Consider the following 21,557-nt stretch of genomic DNA (forward strand, 5'->3'; position numbering starts at 1 on the left):
TTATTCTGCACATAAATCCAAGACACTCCATTTAGTATGATATTCTACATATTGTATGGTATGTATTCATTTGTGGATGTCCATCACCTATTTCATATGATATGTTACGAATTACAATTCGTATTATATATTATGAATTTGCAAAAGGTACAATATGTTACGGATTTGTGAAAGATACTATTTGATACGAATTTGCAAAATGTATGTGTTAAGAATTCTGGCGAGGTGGCTAATGTTAGGTAGTTGGCTAACGTTAGCTAGCCTAGGGTTTAGGATTAGGGGTTAGGATTAGGGTGATGAGATTCTAATTCTTAACCTTTGGGTTTCTAGCCATTCACCTTACAGTAATTAACCATGACAGTTTGCCAAAAGGCCCCTAAAGGATTCTGACCATGAGAAACAAGATTCTCTGCTCTGATGAAACTAAGATTGAACTCTTTGGCCTGAATGCCAAGCGTAACGTCTGGAGGAAACCTGGCACCATCCCTACGGTGAAGCATGGTGGTGGCAGAATCATGCCGTGGGGATGTTTTTCAACGGCACTAACTGGGAGACTAGTCAGGATCGAGGCAAAGATGAACACAGAAAAGTACACTGAGAGCGCTCAGGACCTGCTCCAGAGCGCTCAGGACCTCAGACTGGGACGAAGGTTCACCTTCCAACATGGCAACAACCCTAAGCACACAGCCAATACAACACAGGAGTGGCTTTGGGACACATCTCTGAATGTCCTTGAGTGGCCCAGCCAGAGCCTGGACTGGAGCCCGATCGAACATCTCTGGAGAGACCTGAAAATAGCTCTGCAGCGACGCTCCCCATCCAACCTGACAGAGCTTGAGAGGATCTGCACAGAAGAATGGGAGAAACGTCATACCTAAGAAGACTCGAGGCTGTAATTGCCTCCGAAGTTGCTTCAACAAAGTACTGAGTAAAGGGTCTGAACACTTATGTAAATGTAATATTTAAGTTTGGGATTTTTAATACATTTGCAAAAAATGTCTAAACCTGTTTTTGCTTTGTCATTATGGGGCATTGTGTGCAGATTGATGAGGGAACAATAACTATTTAATCCATTTTAGAATAAGGCTCGATTGTAACGAAATGTGGAAAAAGTCAAGGGGTCCGAATGAACTGTATATACTGCTTTGAGTGATGAACACACAGCTTTCTTTCTGCATAGGTGTATTACAGTCCATTGAGCCAAATATAGACTGAACAAAAATATAAACGCAACATGCAACCATTTCAAAGATTGTACTGAGTTACAGTTCATATAAGAAAATCAGACAATTGAAATACATTCATTAGGTCCTAATCTATGGATTTCACATGACTGGGAATAAAAATATGTATCTGTTGGTCACAGATACCAACAAAAGAAAAAGTAGGGGGCGTGGATCAGAAAACCATTCAGTATTTGCTGTGACCACCATTTGCTTCATGCAGCACGACACATCTCCTTCGCATAGAGTTGATCAGGCCTGTGGAATGTTGTCCCACTCCTCTTGAATGGCGGTGTGAAATTCCTGGATATTGGCGGGAACTGGAACATGCTGTCTTACACGTCGATCCAGAGCATCCAAAACATGCTCAATCGGAAAAAGTGTCTGGTGAGTGTGCAGGCCATTGAAGAACTGGGACATTCTCAGCTTCTATGAATTATGTACAGATCCTTGCGATATGGAGCTGTACATTATCATGCTGAAACAAGAGGTGATGGCGGGCGGATGAATGGCACGAAAATGGGCGTTAGGATCTCGCCACGATGTCTCTGTGCATTCAAATTGCCATCAATTGTGTTCATTGTACATAGCTTATGCCAGCACATACTATAGCCCCACCGTCACCATGGGGCACTCTGTTCACAACGTTGACATCAGCAAACTGCTTGCCCACATGACGCTATCTGCCATCTGCCCGGTACAGTTGAAACTGGGATTCATCCGTGAAGAGCACACTTCTCCAGCGTGCCAGTGGCCATCGAAGGTGAGCATTTGCCCACTGAAGTCAGTTACGACATCAAACTGCAGTCAGGTCAAGACCCTGTTGAGAACGATGAGCACGCAGATGAGCTTACCTTATCAGTCGCGTAAACCCACAGTTTCATCAGCTGTCTGGGTGGCTGGTCTCAGACGATCCCTCAGGTGTAGAAGCCGGATGTGGAGGTGTTGGTCTGCAGTTGCGTGGCCGTTTGTACGTACTTCCAAATGTTCTAAAAGGACGTTGGCTTATAGTAGAGAAATGAACATCCTGTTAACAGCTCTGGTGGACATTCCTGCACTTAGCAAGCCAATTGCACGCTCCCTCAAAACTTGAGACATCTGTGGCATTATGTTGTGTGACAAAACTGCACAAAACTTTTAGTGGCCTATTATTGTCCCTAGCACAAGGTGTACCTGTGTAATGATCATGCATTTTAATCAGCTTCTTGATATGCCACACCTGTCAGGTGGATGGATTATCTTGGCAAAGGAGAAATGCTCACTTATAGGGATGTAAACAAGTTTGTGTACAAAATTTGAGCGAAATAAGCTTTTTCTCTGTATGGAACATTTCTGGGAACTTTAATTTCAGCTCATGAAACATGGGACCAACACTTTACATTTACATCATATTTTATATATTTTTTTGGTACAGCTATCCATCTGGATTTCCGTGTCTGTTTCTATTAGTTGTTTTTGAATCTCTCAACAAGGAAGATGTGTAGTAATGTGCTTTTGTATAAAGTAACATTGTATTATATTTATATTGAAATATTCCTTCCAGTTCTAGGCAAACACGTTATAGCCCCCTTTTATGGGACAATTCTGGTGTTGAGAGCCATTCAGAAAAACAGAATTCCAACTGTGTGATCTACATCCATTTAAACTTCACCTACCTACAGCAAGCACAATATTTCCAAGTCATTCAACTATATCCATTCATGTGAAGTGTTAATCATTCTCATCCTCAGTCGCAATTCAGTCACTGTCAGTACATTGCATGCAATGCATGAGATAAATCACGTGTGTAGTGGATTTTTTTAATTCTTCAAGATGTCAATTCAGGTATTAATTTCCGCATGTTCTGAGGAGTTTACGGTATTTCAAAAATACTGGCTCTTGTATTCCAGTACTTTCGACATATCCAATACTGAGCTCACTACCGGTCTCTTTTCGGCTTCGCTGTGACAAGCATGGCTGACACTGGTCTTGTAGAAACGCTTCTTCGGCGGGTAGAAAAGGTGGACGGTGGTCTCGACAGTCAGGATGTTGCGACCAGTCTTGGGGTGGACCACCAAGCTATCGTCGGGGCTGTGAAGAGCCTACAGGCACTTGGTGATGTGAGTTTACCTGCCGGTGTTGAAGCGGAAGTCAAGCGACCGTCCACTTTGTTCATTCGGCGGAGACTTTAAGGACACAGTTGACGCTTAAACCGCAAAAACCTCAAACTGACCATTACCTTAACCCTAACCTAATTTTAATACATTCTGAAATTCAATTTCGGTTTGGGCGTCAAGCTTGTACTTATAGTATTTTATGTTCATCCTATGATGATGGGCGATTGGATAGGAAAGTGATGCAATAGGGACGTAAACGGGATCGTGTTAGTCATGAATAAATGCAGTGGTGACTGTTCAGTCTGATCGTTCCACTGCACTGCTAGTCAGCAAACTTGACTAAAAACAAAAACTGTTAGACATTTTTCAATATTTGGTTTTATTGAATCGTCATTAAGGCTATCTACCAACGTCTGATACATCTAGCTGGTTACTACTTGTATAGGATGATAATTAATGGAAGCTTCTCTAATGTCAAACATGTAAAGTGTGGTGTACCGCAGGGCAGCTCTAGGCCCGCTACTCTTTTCTATTTTTACCAATGACCTGCCACTGGCATTAAACAAAGCATGTGTGTCCATGTATGCTGATGATTCAACTATATACACATCAGCAACCACAGCTAATGAAGTCACTGAAACCCTTAACAAAGAGTTGCAGTCTGCTTTGGAGCGGGTGGCCAGTAATAAACTGGTTCTGAACATCTCTAAAACTAAGAGCATTGTATTTGGTACAAATCATTTTTGAAGTGCTAGACCGCAGCTGAATCTGGTAATGAATGGTGTGGCTGTTGAACAAGTCGAGGAGACTAAATTACTTGGCGTTACCTTAGATTGTAAACTTTCATGGTCAAAACATATAGATTCAATGGTTGTAAAGATGGGGAGAGGTCTAGACGTAATAAAGAAATCCTCTGCTTTTTTGACAACACACTCCAAAAAGCAAGTTCTGCAGGCTCTAGTTTTGTCTAATCTTGATTATTGTCCAGTCGTGTGGTCCAGTGCTGCAAGGAAAAGCCTAGTTAAGCTGCATCTGGCCCAGAACAGAGTGGCACGTTTTGCTCTTAATTGTAATCAGAGGGCTGATATAAATACTATGCAAGCCAGTCTCTCTTGGCTAAGAGTTGAGGAGAGACTGACTGCATCACTTATTTTTACAAAAAACATGAATGAGTTGAAAATCCCAAATTGTTTGCATAGTCAACTTACACGCAGCTCCGACACACACACTTATCCCACCAGACATGCCACCAGGGGTCATTTCACAGTCCCCAAATCCAGAACAAATTCAAGAAAGCGTACAGTATTATATAGAGCCCTTAAGAGCCCTTATTGCATGGAACTTCCGTCCATCTCATATTGCTCAAATAAACAGCAAACCTGGTTTCAAAAAACAGATAAAGCAACACCTCACGGCACAACGCCTCTCCCCTATTTGACCTAGATACTGTGTGTATGCATTGATATGTAGGCTACGTGTGCCTTTCATTTTTTTTATATAGTTCTGTTCTTGTCTATTGATCTATATTATGTCATTCTGTATTATGTTTAATGTTTTGTGTGGACCCCAGGAAGAGTAGCTGCTGCTTTTGCAACAGCTAATGGGGCTCTTAATAAAATATGAAATACCAAAATGTCAACATTGAGAAGTTAGACTGAGTCAATAAATTGGGAGCTGTTATTGTCACTGGATCTAAAAATGAGCCCATGGTAAACGTATAATGTGCAGTGATAGCTAATTCATGATGTGTACACCAATCAGACCTTGAGAAGATGACAAATGTGTGGCCCTCTGCCTCAAGGCTCCATTATGATTCTGATCATGGTTGTTTGTTTTCCTGCGCAGGTGATCTCAGCTGAGCAGCGCTCCTCAAAGCACTGGGAGCTGACTGGGGAAGGCTGCGAGATAGCCGAGCAGGGCAGCCATGAGGCCCGAGTCGTCATCTCCATCCCAGAGGAAGGGATGCCTCAGAGTCAGCTCATGGTGAGAGGACCTGCAGGGTGCCTGGACAAATAATATGTACCATGATGTTATGTTTATTTGGATGAAAATAATCTTTACATTGTGATTTTATATGCTTTCCACTTGGAGAATTGGGGCAGTGTTTACAGATTGTTTTGTCTCTATTTCTGTGTAGAAACTAGCCTTTGGGAAGGTGGGTTTTAGCAAGGCCATGTCCAACAAGTGGATCCGTCTGGATAAGGGCCACGAGGGCGGACCCAGGATCTTCAAGACTGTGAGTTTATCTTCACATCTGACTTGGTGTGCTTTGTGATTGAGCGTGAGTGTTGCTTTTAAAATTGAGAAAATAAGTATGACACACTCAAACATAGTGTGTGTGTGTCCAGGTGGAGCACTTAGAAGACTTGGTGAGGGACAAGTTGCTCCTGGTACAGAAAGGCCAGGCGTCTCAACTGGAGGAGAAGGAGAAGAATGAGCTGAAGAAACGCAAACTGCTCTCTGAAGTGTAAGAATCAGACTGGTTGATAATATTTGACTACTGTGAAAACGTCTGTGAAATGTTAAGTATATTCCTAATTGATATCTACCAGTAGATGGCAATAGATGCCATTCAGCAGTACAACACAGTGTTCACTCATCTGGCATCCAGGCATGTTCAGGATGCCTCAGTCACAACTAGCCTCAGCATAGTCTCATGCTGAGGATGTTCTCTGACTTGTTGACCCCTAAGTCTTTAGTTGAATAACAGCTGAGAAATGCAGGTTTGGATTAGAATATAAATTATGTCTTATATCATAGTTAAATCCTACTTACATATTATTCACAGATCAGATGTGAGTCAATGTTGTCGTCTTGTCTGAGTCGAGATGTCTAGTTCACCCAATGATATGAATACACTGAGCAACAGATTGTTAATGGTCTACTTCCTATTTGCTAAATAGTGTCCGAGGCCCTCACCACCACCACATGTTCCCAATCTCCAATGGTCCCCAAGATAAGACCTATTGTGGCCTTTGTCACTCATGTGATATACCACTTTCAAAGGACCACATTTATGCAGTTTGAATGAGAATGATTGTATTTATTTCGGTGAATTTCAGGACGGTCAAGTCCTATTGGATCACAAAGGGCAGCTGTTTCAGCACCACCATCACTAAGCAGGAGACGGAGCTCACCCCAGAGATGATCGCTAGGTGAGTCCTGCTCTGCTTTTCCTGTCAACTTTGTCATGGTCGCTCTATGATTGCTAAGATGGATGAGGGATTCCTCATTCTGTATCTCTAACCTGCATGCTGCTGCTGAGGACCTTGTCCTAAGGCAAATGTATGAAGTTGTTCATTCTCTCACAGTGATGTCATTTCTATTCATATCACTGCATGTTGTAGTCAAATTGGCAGTGTTTTCATTAGGTACCGCGCATGATCCAATTAGTTTTGTTTTTACCTGGAAACTGCTGTCTCTCAAAATGCAGGTGATCTATTGACCAAGCCTGGTTTTCATGTGATTGTCTGAAACAATTTGTTAGTTCTCGTACCCCAAAACAAATCAATGAAAATGCACCTGGTCTGCAATATCACGAGGGGATTTGGCACAGAACTGTATTCGGGTGTCCCAAAAATTAAATGAGTGTCTTTGTATATTTACCTCCACGTTTTATCTGCACACAGACTTTGCTTGTGTTTGGCCATATACACTCATTAATTTGAGGTTCTCTAGAACAAATTATATGTTCTCCTCCAAATTGACCTATCTCTGGTCTGTGACAGTGGGAGCTGGAAGGAGAAGAAGTTCAAGCCTTATAACTTTGAGGCCATGGGTGTGGCCCCAGACTGTGGCCACCTGCATCCGCTCATGAAGGTCCGCACGCAGTTCAGACAGATCTTCCTGGAGATGGGGTCAGTCGCCTATCCTCTATTCTGCCCTTGCAGGACACCATCAGTATACCCTATATAACTAATGTATGGTAAGACTAAGTTCTAAGACCTGTGTGTACTCACTCCTGTCTCCTTCAGCTTCACTGAGATGCCCACCAACAACTTCATTGAGAGCTCCTTCTGGAACTTTGACTCCCTGTTTCAGCCCCAGCAGCACCCTGCAAGAGACCAACACGACACCTTCTTCCTGTCCGGTGAGCGACTGGGTGTCTCTGTGTGTCTGGACCTGATGCCCAGATAAGATGATGCGCTGAAAGGGAAATCTGATTTCCCTAGCTAAAACAGACTCTAGATTTCCATTAGATATAACTAATCTGTTTTCATCATGTACCATCAGTATTATTTCCATGTAACTTACCGGTAACTGCGGCCCCTCCTATTATTATATTTCTCAGACCCAGCTCAGGCCCATGAGTTTCCCCAGGACTACCTGGAGAGAGTGAGGAAGGTCCATTCAGAGGGAGGCTTTGGATCACAGGGGTGAGAGCTAATCTTACACGCATGGACTTACACACACGTTTTATTTTATTTATTTTTATAAAAAAATAAAAATCCAAATTTTGTGGTATCTAGTTGGTAATCACAGTCTTGTTCCATCGCTGCAACTCCCGTACGGACTCATTCTTGACACAATGCCCACTTAACCCGGAAGTCAGCCGCACCAATGTATCAGAGGAAACAGCGCCCGGCCCGCCACAGTAGTCGCTAGTACGCGATGGGACAAGAACATCCCTGCCGGCCAAACCCTCCCCTAACCCGGACAACGCTCTGCCAATTGTGTGCTGCCCCATGGGTCTCTCGGTCAGCTGCGACTGCGCCTGGACTCGAACCAGGATCTCTAGTGGCACAGCTAGCAGTGCGCTGCAGTGCCTTAGACCACTGCGCCACTCGGGAGGCCCAACATGTTCTATTTTTAACGCTGTGTGTGTTTGACAGGTACAAGTATGACTGGAAGATTGAGGAGGCTCAGAAGAACATCCTCCGTACTCACACCACAGCAGTCAGCGCTCGCATGCTGTACAAACTCGCTCAGCAGGTAACCCACTATCTACATTTGTTCATGCTATCTTAGTATTTACTAAAATGAATTAGAAAGTAATTGCATGAGGGTGATGTTACATTTGAACCGTGCAGCAATTGAGCAACTTTCCTCTGTAACCATTTCAAATGTACCTTTCTTTCTACCAGGAAAAGTTCACCCCTGTCAAGTACTTTTCCATCGACAGAGTATTCCGTAATGAAACTCTGGATGCCACCCACTTGGCAGAGTTTCACCAGATTGAGGGCGTGGTGGCTGACTATGGCCTTACCCTGGGTGACCTCATGGGCATCCTTCATCAGTTTTTCAATAAACTAGGTGAGGGCTCTACCAGTCAGGGTTGGGGTCAATTCCACTCATTCAATTCTCTCCCAGGAAATGTAATTCAATTCAAATTCGAGGTCGGTCTTTGAATTCAGAGATAATTCAATTCCTCTCAATTCCAATGTTAGCTAAATTCCAAGAATTCAAGTCCCAATTCAATATTATCCCCAACAATTCCACAAATTCCAATTAGAAATTAAATTTCTTCAGGCTTTCAGGCTGATTGTGTCACTGTTCAGACAGCCTAGCTATACTGGAAATATCTGAATACAGTTTGAAATGATTAAAAACAAATCCTACAGTAAATGTTTTTATACTATATGCATTAATTCCATTAACTAGGAAATGTAAAAATATTGAATTTCAATTCCAAAGATTAAATGTTTTTACAACTCCATAACTTAAAAAATTATAATGTAATTCAACATACATTCTCATGAATGAGGGAATTCAAGAATTGAATGGAATTTAAATTATATAAGAATTGACCCCCACCCTGCTTCCAGTACCTCATTCTTTTTTTAAAGTCTTTTTTTTAACAGTGGGTTCAGTTGTCCGTACTGAAGTGGCTTCTAATGCATCTTAATGCCTGTAGTACAACATGAGCTTGTTTCTCTGTCAGATGTAGTATTTCTGAGAAAGTATTTACTAAATATTTACAATTTTCTCCAGGAATCACCAAATTACGCTTTAAACCGGCCTACAATCCATACACCGAGCCGAGCATGGAAGTGTTCAGCTATCATGAAGGTACAGTTCTTTTGAATATCCTCAAACCCTGGCATTTCTCATGTTTGTGTGATATGTGTGTTTCGGCCTTGGGCTTTTGTCTCACTCAAAACCAAAAGCCCATAGACGACGCAATCCTATCCACACTGAGTCCATCTTTTATTTTTTCTCCCCAATTTCGTGGTATCCAATTGTTAGTAGTTACTGTCTTGTCTCATCGCTACAACTCCCGTACGGACTCGGTCGAGAGCCATGCGTCCTCCGAAACACAACCCAACCAAGCCGCACTGCTTTTTAACACAGCGCGCATCCGACCCGGAAGCCAGCCGCACCAATGTGTCGGAGGAAACACCGTACACCTAGCGACCTGGTCAGGGTGCACTGCGCCCGGCCCACCCCAGGAGTCGCTAGTGCGCGATGAGACAAGGATATCCCTGCCGGCCAAACCCTCCCTAACCCAGACAACGCTGGGCCAATTGTGCGCCGCCCGTTGGGCCTCCCGGTCGCGGCCGGCTGCAACAGAGCCTGGGCTCGAACCCAGAGTCTCTGGTGGCACAGCTAGCACTGTGATGCAGTGCCTTAGACCACTGCGCCACCCGGAAGGCACACACTGAATCCATCTTAATTTGTCCATTCCTGCTCTCTCCAGGGCTGAAGAAGTGGGTGGAGGTGGGGAACTCGGGGATGTTCAGGCCAGAGATGCTGCTGCCTATGGGGCTCCCTGAGGGGGTGACGGTCATCGCCTGGGGGCTGTCTCTGGAGAGGTGAGTCAATGACAAAGAAACACATTATCCTCTTCAACTAGAACTGATCCTGGTGATGTAATGGAATTGACTGACCGACATTTGTTAATACAAGAGCTACACTACACAACCCCTTCTGCCTGGCCTACCCCACTTCCACGCTCTCTGACCCGTCTCCAGGGCCGGGAATTGCCAGGGACCTCAAGATAAGATATCACCGTACTTACAGTGGAGAGAACAAGTATTTGATACACTGCCGAATTTGCAGGTTTTCCTACTTAAAGCATGTAGAGGTATGTAATTTTTATCATAGGTACACTTCAACTGTGAGAGACGGAATCTAAAACCAGAAAATCCAGAAAATCACATTGTATGATTTTTAAGTATTTTATTTGCATTTTATTGCATGACATAAGTATTTGATCACCTACCAACCAGTAAGAATTCCGGCTCACAGACCTGTTAGTTTTTCTTTAAGAAGCCCTCCTGTTCTCCACTCATTACCTGTATTAACTGCACCTGTTTGAACTCGTTACCTGTATAAAAGACACCTGTCCACACACGCAATCAAACAGACTCCAACCTCTCCACAATGACCAAGACCAGAGAGCTGTGTATGATAAAATTGTAGACCTGCACAAGGCTGGGATGGGCTACAGGACAATAAGCAAACAGCTTGGTGAGAAGGCAACAACTGTTGGAGCAATTATTAGAAAATGGAAGAAGTTCAAGATGACGGTCAATCACCCTCGGTCTGGGGCTCCATGCAAGATCTCACCTCGTGGGGCATCAATGATCATGAGGAAGGTGAGGGATCAGCCCAGAACTACACGGCAGGACCTGGTCAATGACCTGAAGAGAGCTGGGACCACAGTCTCAAAGAAAACCATTAGTAACACACTACGCCGTCATGGATTAAAATCCTGCAGCGCACGCAAGGTCCCCCTGCTCAAGCCAGCGCCCGTCTGAAGTTTGCCAATGACCATCTGGATGATCCAGAGGAGGAATGGGAGAAGGTCATGTGGTCTGATGAGACAAAAATAGAGCTTTTTGGTCTAAACTCCACTTGCCGTGTTTGGAGGAAGAAGAAAGATGAGTACAACCCCAAGAACACCATCCCAACCGTGAAGCATGGAGGTGGAAACATCATTCTTTGGGGATGCTTTTCTGCAAAGGGGACAGGACGACTGCACCGTATTGAGGGGAGGATGGATGGGGCCATGTATTGCGAGATCTTGGCCAACAACCTCCTTCCCTCAGTAAGAGCATTGAAGATGGGTCGTGGCTGGGTCTTCCAGCATGACAACGACCCGAAACACACAGCCAGGGCAACTAAGGAGTGGCTCCGTAAGAAGCATCTCAAGGTCCTGGAGTGGCCTAGCCAGTCTCCAGACCTGAACCCAATGGAAAATCTTTGGAGGGAGCTGAAAGTCCGTATTGCCCAGCGACAGCCCCGAAACCTGAAGGATCTGGAGAAGGTCTGTATGGAGGAGTGGGCCAAAATCCCTGCTGTAGTGTGTGCAAATCTGGTCAAGAACTACAGGAAACGTATGATCTCTGTAATTGCAAACAAAAGTTTCTATACCAAATATTAAGTTCTGCTTTTCTGATGTATCAAATACTTATGTCATGCAATAAAATGCAAATGAATTACTTAAAAATCATACAATGTGATTTTCTGGAGTTTTGTTTTAGATTCCGTCTCTCACAGTTGAAGTGTACCTATGATAAATATTACAGACCTCTACATGCTTTGTAAGTAGGAAAACCTGCAAATTCGTCAGTGTATCAAATACTTGTTCTCCCCACTGTAGGTGCCAGTACGATATGTGGTCTAAAACATTCGAAAGACCTGCTCTTTCCATGACATAGACAAACCATGTGAATTCAGGTGAAAGCTATGATCCCTTATTGATGTCACCTGTTAAATCCACTTCAAGGAGACAGGTTAAAGGATTTTTAAGCCTCGGTACAATTGCAACATGGATTGTGTATGTGCACCATTCAGAGTGTGAATGGGCAAGACAAAATATTTAAGTGCCTTAAACGGGGTATGGTAGTAGGTGCCAGGCGCACCAGTTTTGAGTCTGTCAAGAACAGTAATGCTGCTGGGTTTTTCATGGTCTACAGTTTCCTGTGTGCATCAAGAATGGTCCACCACCCAAAGGACATCCGGCCAACTTGACACAACTGTGGAAAGCATTGAAAGTCAACATGGGCCAGCATCCCTGTGGAACGCTTTCGACACCTTGTAGAATTGAGGCTGTTCTGACGGCAAAGGGGGGGTGCAACTCAATATTAGGAAGGTGTTCTTAATGTTTGTTATACTCAGTGTATGTCTGCTGCAGAGAGACAAGCGAGAGCACGAGAAAACACGTTTTGATCAGTCAGGGAACTAAGTGCTGAGAAAATGTTTGATCACTATTTAAAAAGAAGATGGAGAACAAGCTATAGGCAGGTACAGCCGACTAGTGCCAGCTAACGCTACCGAGAGTAGCAAAACCATTTATTTCTTATTAATTACAAATAAACTTGGATATCGATATAATACCATCCAAAAATAATATCGCAATATGTAACTGTATCTATTCGCCCCCCCATCATTACCCATCTCTCCACTGCTCCACTCTTGGGCCAGCTATCTCACTGGAATTGACCCACATCAGCTCCATATCCCTTAAACTGACCTTAACTTAACTCTCTCATAACCAGATGCACAGGGTCAACTGTTAGTGTACTTGAATGGGACATGGGATTTCAATAGTAAAATGTTTCCATAATGTGAAAATATACAATGTTATGCCTGTAATCCCAGTGTGATTTCCCGTAGAGGGGTTAAAGGTGGACAGTAGTGTGGTCATGTCCCCAGACGTGTGGTCATGTCCCCAGATGTGTGGTCATGTCCCCAGATATGCAGCCATGCTTCCAGCACACACCACCAGTCTGTTGGCACACATGTCGACAGGTTTACTTCTGGATTGTTATATCTGAGCAAAGCGCATAAAACACCATATCGCCTAATGAGCCTAGAATAATGGTTTCCTCAGATGCAGGTCAGAACTGACCATTTAGATATATTTGTGCTCTACTGCGGGTGCTTGAACCCTGGTGACATTGAGGACTTGTATCTATGAGAACAATCACTGCTAATGGCTATAGTCAGTGAGTTGGGAAGGACCATATCATCTACTCTGTGTAATCCCTCTCCTCCATCCCCTCTGTCCATACAGACCTTTGTCTCTATCCCTGTTTGTCCCCTCTTTCTCTTTGCTGTTTTCCACCTCTCCTTATAATGTACTATGTCATCTTCCTGACACGCTTTCCTCTGCCCTTCTCTGTCTCCTTCAGGCCCACCATGATCAAGTATGGCATCAACAACATCCGTGAGCTGGTGGGACACAAGGTCAACCTACAGATGGTCTACGACAGCCCTGTGTGTCGACTGGACTCTTAGATTCTGTTCAGGCTTCCACTTGGACAGGCTTACATTACCATACACATCCTATCCAAGGCCCGTGTCATCAGGACCCCTTTGCCCACTAGCAACCATATGAACACTGAACAATCCCACAAAACCTTAATCTACCTTGGCCAGAGACTGACAGAGAGACAGATCTGTCTGTTTGAGAGGGAGGGAAAGAGGACGTACTTTTCTCCTTATAGCTTGTCTGTGGTTCTAGCTGTATTATAGCCGTTGTTTAGCCACATGATACACAGATTATACTTTAAACCTAATTTATGAAACAGTTATAACTCATCTTTGGTCCTAACCAGCAGCTATGCATGTGCTGAGGGGTAGGTAGTGCTAGTACTGTGTTCTCTGCTGATGTGTGCACTACATCAGAGCATAAGGAACTTCACCAGTGAGTCTGTTTTTTCATTTAAACGTTAGGTAGCCGCTGTGCACTTTTCTATTTAATGAAATGCTTGTACAGTAAAGATGCTAACTTGAAGCCCTTTAGCCTTCCATACAAAATCAACTAACTCTGTGCTGTGTCCACTCAGTTCATGAAACAAATTAGAAATGGTCAAATAAAGATGTTTGAAAGTAGCACGATTTACGTCGTCAGTCTAATGTAATCACCATTGGTAATGCTGAGATTTTGTTATTCTACTCTGGCTGTGCCAGGTCCGGTATTAACCTGTCAGAAGAACATTCTTGTTTTCCTCAATCTTGTTGGGGCTGGTGCGTAACGTGAATTGGCGTGTTGAGTGATGTGTGCCAAGGTTTAACCCAGAGGATTTAGGAGTTATTTGTGTCATTCCAGTGAAGGTGGGATTACGAATCACCTTTATCGCCTCTTAAGTCTCATGTCATCGTACACAGGATAGACTTTTAGCTCTGTGTGCTCACAAGAGATAATTGGGTTAACACATTAGAGCACTTTGGTTGTCAGTGTAACCTAAAATAATTTGCTATGGTACTAAATAAAGAGTCAAGTCTTCCTGTTAGTTTTGTTTTAGGCAACGGCACGTTGGATATGTTTTTTTTCTGGTAGCCTAGTTCATCCCCAATCCCTGCAAGATTCTGAATAAATTTGCTGTTGTGAAGAGATGTTCTACACTCTACTGTTATGTATTATGTAAATCTTCCGTCGTCTGAATCACAGAGACTGTACGTTGTAATGCAAATCAGTATCCTGCTGAGGAGCAATATTGAAGTTGTACTTCAGCCATGTGTAATCACTTCACTGGAATTGCTTCTCCTGAATGAACTTGGCACAGCGACGTTGTGGTACATGCAAGTCTGCCTGAGCATCCTGTGCTGTCTTTCGACGCTTACATGGAGCCGAATTTCTGAATTCGGGAGTCTTTAAAAAACCTTGCATGCTATTGAAGCTGACTTGTGGGCCCAGAATAGATGCTGTTGAAAGTTTGTGACAAAGAGAATGATGTTGCGTGCTCTGCCAAGACTGGGAAATCCTGTGTCTACTGCAATAATGGACAGACAGTATTTAAAGGTTGTTTACTTAATCAATTGCAGGAACTCCATAAGTCTTTCTGTTCAGCTAATCCTTCAACGTCTGGAAATAACATTTTAAACCGGAGTCTGGGAGTCCAGCTAAGGGTTCCCCAGAACAAAACAATATATAGACAGTACAGATCAAACAAGTTTCTCCGTAGAAGCTCTAATTCTAGTTGGAACATACTTTTGGATGCAGTTTTATCCTACCAGGTACTAACTATCCTAACTTCACAAAAGAGTCCTAACTATCTTCACAGGCACTGGGATAGAAAAATGCTTCATAGGTATTTGTATCCAGTTTTATAAGCAAATTTCAATTTAGATATATACTTTTTTATCCTGTGCAATCTCATCCTGTGTGTTCATCTGCATCATATCATGTTTGCAGTTTCTAACTTGCAGAAGTTACACTACATACCTAAATCAATAATAACAACCGATGTAATAGCCATTTAGTTTGAACTTGGTACACATATTTACTACTTCATTGAACATCTCAGCTTTGATGTGGTACTGTATAATTGTAGTCCCTTTTCATATTATGTAGATACAGACAGTAAAGTCAAATTCCTCAGTTGGCACAACCAGTGGACAAACCTATTAGCTGGTCCTTAATTGTGTTCACCCTCATAAGCTGATTTCAACTACAAAGCCACATCTGGGAGTTGTTTTGCACACAGTTCCACATATATCACCATGCATGCAATGCTTTGCATTGGTCAGAAAATCTGACATTTCGTCAAGTCGATGATTAATACATTTAGGAGTTCATCAAAACATGATCTACCAAATCCTGAGAGACTTGAAAAAAGCTTTATTTAAAGTAGCTTAGTTAAGATATAGCAATAATCAGTTCCCTTGTTTAGCCTTTACCCTATAGGTCTCATTATTTCCCTTTGATCATTTGACTTTGCTCTTGAAATGAAGCAGCTCTAGATTTATATTACAGAGGAATAGCAGTTTTTAGAGGCCCCCAAATCCCTTCATGTTTTGATGGATACTGAAGCAGTATTTAAATGTTATATAAGAAAGGGGGCTGGTGTAGGCAGCTGATGGTGGTAGGTTTGGGATGAAACATGGCAAATCCTTTTCCATTCGGATCATTCTGGATCATTTTGAATGTGTTGCACATCTTTAAATCATCTTCTCATGGCAATAGCCATTGATTAACCCCTATCCCTTCATGGTCCATTCAGTCGACCAGGGGTTCTTAAACTTGTTCAGCTTGAGACACAAATGAGAAACTGACCGTCCTCCCATGACCCAAATTAAGAATAAATAGTGTGTGATTGTAGATGTATTCTCATAACTCGCGACCCACCTTTCACATACCCAGGGCCCACTCAAGGTCCCAAGCCATAGTTTAATTAAGAAACCTTGCAGTAGACAAATCTACGTGTGTATACAGGATGATACTGTATAGCACCAGCATGAAAGTTATCTTCAAACTCTCCTTTGTCAAGCTTTGGTTGCTGTGTGGTGTTAACATTTCAACCCATTTAGTTGTCTTGTTAATAACCTTAAGTAGGTCTGTTGAGTCCTGTAACATGCTTGGTGTAATCAGAATCAACCAGTGACCACAGGACTGGAGGGAGTTGGTGCTGGCTCCTTTCAGATCTCGCTGGGGAGGGAGTTAGAGTGCCCAGGCCAGGGGCTGCTGTCTATGGCCAGGGCAGCAGGGCTGTTGTTGTTGCCGGTGCCATGGGTGGGGAAGAAGGGGATGTAGGGGATTGCAGGAAACAGCAAAGGGCTGCCCGGGAGGCTCTCATCCAGGGGCATGGGGAAGCCCACATCATCTGTGTCCCACACGTGGAAGGCATTGTGGGTCAGGACTATGGGGGGGTGTCTGGCAATGAAGCACTCCGGGTTTCTGTTCTTCTCTAGGTCCTCCTCAGTGGGGCCAAGAAGACATTCTGATGAAAGGGGTAAACAGAGGGGACACTGGAGATCAGCACATTTGCTTCAGGACTGGTGCCCCTGATCATCTGTGTTAGCTAGTCATGTTGCCATTTTGCATAGAAAAGCTTAGGCTTATGCCTATTTGTCACAAGTTATTTGGTACACTTATACATTGTGATGGAACAGCCTAACAACTACATAGATTAGTTACATTTCCACCTTATTTTCGAACATTTTAAGTTCATACCTGTTATATCAAGGGCCAGGTCCTTGATCAGATGTCCAACAATAGCATAGGCGACTCCTACCACTACCAGTGCTGCAATCAGCAGATAGACCACTGCCTTTGGCAACGGAATGAGGTCCCGGACTGCCGGCTTATACTCCTTGTACAGCGGGTCTTCCGTCCCGTCTAGTACGTCGAATTTGTAGACTAGTGGGGAAGCATGTGCCTCATCATTGAAATTGAAACTGGTGAAATTGAGGGCATTCATTATGGAAAAGTAGCCTAAGCGATATAGCACTAATGATGATAAACGCGCTGATGTCCGGAGATGAGGCAATTTTCTCTCCCCCACAACACCAAGACAAGGACTTGATTGATGGTGAGTCTTGTATCCGTGCAACACTCAAGTCTCAACTTCTTTGATGTCTCAGTTCGAATAATCCTAAAGGGTATTGAAAAGCACGAAACATGTATGTATATATGTTAATATCTCAGTGGATTTGGAGGTGAACACAACTCCACCAAATATAGTTTTAATTTATGGAGATATTACTTCCAAACGATTTCAAAACCATTTGGACAGTACAAGCGTTAGCCGCTTACCTTGATTTTGGACGATTTTGGACGACTGCTGTTTTGATGAAACTGGCTTTGCTTATATTTTTTTTAAAGGTCCCTAAATTGGAGAAAAAACGTTTGGATGTCTATCTGAAATGAATTTCCATTTTCATAAATCAGTCCCCCTGGAGCTTCCTTTGACGCGCTTCTTTGTCTCTGTCCTTGGTGCTGAAATTAGCCCAACCAACTTTCACGTTTTAGTAAACAGTAGTATTTCTAGACCGCCCACTGTTCATCACTCAAGTGATAAACTTTATCCCGCCTCCACTTAAACAGCCAACCCGTATCAGCTAGATGTAGTTGATAATGTTCCCTTAATTCTATAGTTGATGGATTTACATTACCAAGAAATGTTGTCTCCTTAAATGTACTAAGGACACATGGCGTGAAGATCCTCATGCCAAATAGAACCTTTCCAGGAGATAGTTAATCGACACACGATCGCATATAGTGGGCCTATTTGGTTAATTAATGTTGTTTAGGAAATATTGAAGAGCTTTTCATATTCAATATAAGCATACTATCATCTTTGAAACATGTACTGTAGTTGTTTATCTCCACTAGATTATTTTAGAGGAAATATACTTCTCCACTCCACTGGGCATAATTCAGGGCACAGCCCTGCCCTTTGACCTTCAATGCTTTCCCACCATAGACTGGATTAACTGCTAGTTTCACTAGCAGTGCTAATTGTAAGAAGATTTTGAAACTCATCCTCATAAGCCAAATCCTAACTGGAAATATGCATATAGTTAATGTGGCCTCATGGCCTCAATGTGTCAATGTAGGCTGTCCTTATCAAATAAATACATTATTATTAGGCTACGTGTTAAAACGAATAATTTCTACCAAAATAGGAGCTACATTGGTTCATGTTTAGTGACTGACTTATATTTCCTTAGGTAGAGAGCAGGCTTGGGCATGTATCGGATTTATTTGTTTCATAATTCCCCATTTCAAAGCAGTAGTAGACATGCAAAGAAGCAGAATCTGAAGAGATTAGAGGTTTATTCCCTTTGAGACAAGCCTTTATCTGCCCACCCCATGTTCCTCATTTCCTGATGGATTTAACTTCTTCCTGTCTCCTCTCTTTTTCTGTCTTGTTTTTCAGTTTGCTGATCACTTCTGTTTAAATCCCACTGGCATTACCGCAGTAGGCCTAATCTCAGATATCAAAAACTTTTCACAATGGCTGAGCTCAGATGGATGTACTTTAAAGTTTGTTTGATCACACAAAGTTCATCCTGAAAATACCCGATCTCTGGTGCTCTATCTAAATGTTTTTCTCCCACTGTCTTGACCGGACTCCAGCCTCACAGTTAACAATTCATTTGATTATGTCATATGTTTGATGATAAAATGTGTATCTTTGATCATTTAAAAAAAGAATATGCATTCAATCATTCAGAATGCGTGTCGGTGCATGATGCAGTATTGTTCCGAGTCGACGTTGACACTAATTGAACAAACGACCAGTTCACAGCACGTGTCCTCCAGAACCCGTTTTTCGCGCGCAATTTTCGAGGTGGCCAGACATTTCTGACTGAAACTTTTATGACACAGTGCAACTGAATAATATTATTTTGGGGGGTAAGTAGCCAGCAACAGTATTTTGTTGTTTCCAATGGAGTTTCGCTAAATATTCCTAATATTTTGGTTGCCACCATTTACCCTTGACAAAACTCGAGACTGGATACCTATTTGGTTTTGTCATGATCAGATCAGACTGAGGGGTTAGCTTTATGCCTAGCTAGGCTAGCTGGCCAACATAGCCCAATGTAACTATTAAGTTAAAGTAGCTGAGTCAGAGAAGGTTAGAGAAAGTGGTTTTGGTTGAGTTGTTACAGAATTAGCTAACTTCCATATCGGTTGCATTTATTTTTCCTATGCAACATTTTGCTCATAGAAAATGTCCCAGCTCTTCTTTGGAAAGCCAGCCCCTACCTTTCAGTCTACACCAAAACCTGGTCATCATCATCCCTCATCACCCAAGGTAAATGAAGGAAAATATGAGACTGTCCAGCTCAACTCTGAATGACTGAGATCTTGCACCTGTGAATCCTTTGCTACTTATTTTTGACAACTGTACACTTTTTCAATGTATACTGGACAGATCAGAAAATGTTATGGTTTGATTGACATTTGTCCCTGTATCCTTAGGACCCTGAACAAGGACATGGGCCAGACCAGGACATCCCTGATGAGACATTTTCGTTTGTGACACTGGACGAAAGCCATCGACAGCAAAGGTATGGAGTTACTGGGTTTAAAGCATTATTAATTGTGTTCTGTTAAGTATTTAACGTTTTTTTTTTATGGAAGTGAGGACTCCGGCATCGACATTTCAAGCATCTCCAATAGACGTAATGTACACAATAGTACTTCCAGCGAGCTCCCAGGTGAGGAGACTACGACTGCTCTCAGTTCAACGATAGAGGAGATAGGGAAGAAGGCCCAGGATCTGATAGAGAGAATAAACCAGAGCCGAGCCATGGACCAGGAAATCATGACCACCTTTGAGAACAAGTTAATGAATAAGGTATCACTGTCCTACTGTTGAGTAAAAAGTACATGGTCATATTTTTTTGTAGTTAAAAAAGAATGCATTGAGATTACAAGTCTAGTTTAATGTTTATGTGGAGTGTGACTGTGACTAGTATGTATATGCGCATGTGGGTTCCTCCCCAGGTGAGTGAGGTGTGCCAGCAGGTGAAGGAGCAGATGTTCAGCAGCTATGAGGAGCATGGCCATGGGATGGAGGCCAATTTACAGGAGCTGTCTGAGGTGCTGGAGAGGAGCAGTCAGCTCAGTATGGAGCTGCAGGGAGCCAGTCGGACCTTGTCAGCCATCAACAACAGCCTGCAGCAGACGGCTGAGAACTGACATCTACCCAGCCATTCATTTATTTAAACTGCCTTACAGCATCCCGACTTCTGGGAGGTCTAGAATAATTAAAGCAATGCCTTGTGTTTGTTTGACTGTGGTATATGTCTAATAGGACATAAAACAGTGGTTGTAAACTGAGCAGGTGTTGGAAGAAACTTTTGTTTATTAAATTATTTATTACATAACTAGTGTGGATATTTTTGTTCATACCTATGGCCAAATAGCATTATAGAACATCATATTTAATGAGCAAGAATATACGCTTGTCCCCAGTTTAGAATCCAAAACATTCATGCCTATGGGTCAGTCCACCAATTCAGTGCCTTTGGAGAAGTGTAGCTTGGTAAAAAAAAAAATGACATGCTGTCATAAAGAGCAGAGAACTTCATTAAAAAAAGTTTTTCTATCAAAAGACATTAAATAAAAATAAATACTATAGTAAGAGCATATTAAGTGCCAAATAAAGTAACAGGGTTGATGACTTCTTAAAGCTGCCATAAATTCCCTTGTGACGGGGAATGGAAGCTTGTGTGCAGAGTGGCAATTGAATGCAAATTTCACCCAACAAATTAAATTAAAACATTTCTAGCCTGTCTATCCATGGGTAACAGGGTTGACGTGTTATGCTTGATCCACTCAGTTTTCTACCAGAAAATTGTCAGAGTAGACCCTGCTTTTACACTATGATTTGACAATTAGATGTTCAATGTTTTGAAAAAAATTGAGAAAACGAGTTCAGTTCACATAAGTGTTGACGTTAAAATGTACAGATAAATTAATAATCACATGAAATAAATATTTGCAAATTACCTTGTCAAAGCAACAAACTAATTACAGCTTCACAATGATGGTGAAAACTTTTGAGGTTAAGTGCGTTAAAATCTTCCAGAAGTCACAGAGTGCACAGAGAGG

General features: G+C 42.5%; 2 protein-coding genes across 2 annotated transcripts; both read left to right on the forward strand.

Annotated features, from left to right (window-relative positions):
- Positions 1 to 3,129: 3,129 nt before the first annotated feature.
- On the forward strand, positions 3,130 to 14,101 carry LOC129833357 (phenylalanine--tRNA ligase alpha subunit). The gene is made up of 13 exons (XM_055897900.1): positions 3,130 to 3,322; positions 5,165 to 5,302; positions 5,457 to 5,555; positions 5,668 to 5,786; positions 6,382 to 6,474; positions 7,048 to 7,176; positions 7,294 to 7,409; positions 7,611 to 7,695; positions 8,152 to 8,251; positions 8,404 to 8,572; positions 9,251 to 9,328; positions 9,957 to 10,071; positions 13,399 to 14,101. The coding sequence occupies exons 1-13, from the start codon at positions 3,176 to 3,178 to the stop codon at positions 13,502 to 13,504; spliced, it is 1,494 nt and encodes a 497-aa protein (XP_055753875.1). The 5' UTR covers positions 3,130 to 3,175; the 3' UTR covers positions 13,505 to 14,101.
- Positions 14,102 to 19,351: 5,250 nt separating this feature from the next.
- On the forward strand, positions 19,352 to 20,698 carry LOC129832752 (synaptonemal complex central element protein 2-like). Its single transcript, XM_055896751.1, has 4 exons — positions 19,352 to 19,752; positions 19,920 to 20,008; positions 20,082 to 20,298; positions 20,448 to 20,698. Exons 1-4 carry the CDS (start codon positions 19,669 to 19,671, stop codon positions 20,640 to 20,642), a joined length of 585 nt encoding a protein of 194 aa, XP_055752726.1. The 5' UTR covers positions 19,352 to 19,668; the 3' UTR covers positions 20,643 to 20,698.
- Positions 20,699 to 21,557: the final 859 nt, after the last annotated feature.

Source organism: Salvelinus fontinalis, chromosome 34, assembly GCF_029448725.1.
Source record: "Salvelinus fontinalis isolate EN_2023a chromosome 34, ASM2944872v1, whole genome shotgun sequence".
Lineage (NCBI taxonomy): Eukaryota > Metazoa > Chordata > Actinopteri > Salmoniformes > Salmonidae > Salvelinus > Salvelinus fontinalis.

What these genes read in the sequence shown, in the direction of transcription:
- LOC129832752 (XM_055896751.1), top strand. Translation starts at nt 19,669, where the DNA reads ATGTCCCAGCTCTTCTTTGGAAAGCCAGCCCCTACCTTTCAGTCTACA. An exon ending in ATCATCCCTCATCACCCAAG is followed by an intron (nt 19,753 to 19,919) that starts GTAAATGAAGGA and finishes CTGTATCCTTAG; the next exon opens with GACCCTGAACAAGGACATGG. An exon ending in GAAAGCCATCGACAGCAAAG is followed by an intron (nt 20,009 to 20,081) that starts GTATGGAGTTAC and finishes TTTTTATGGAAG; the next exon opens with TGAGGACTCCGGCATCGACA.
- LOC129833357 (XM_055897900.1), top strand. Translation starts at nt 3,176, where the DNA reads ATGGCTGACACTGGTCTTGTAGAAACGCTTCTTCGGCGGGTAGAAAAG. An exon ending in TGTACAAACTCGCTCAGCAG is followed by an intron (nt 8,252 to 8,403) that starts GTAACCCACTAT and finishes TCTTTCTACCAG; the next exon opens with GAAAAGTTCACCCCTGTCAA. An exon ending in TGGGGGCTGTCTCTGGAGAG is followed by an intron (nt 10,072 to 13,398) that starts GTGAGTCAATGA and finishes TGTCTCCTTCAG; the next exon opens with GCCCACCATGATCAAGTATG.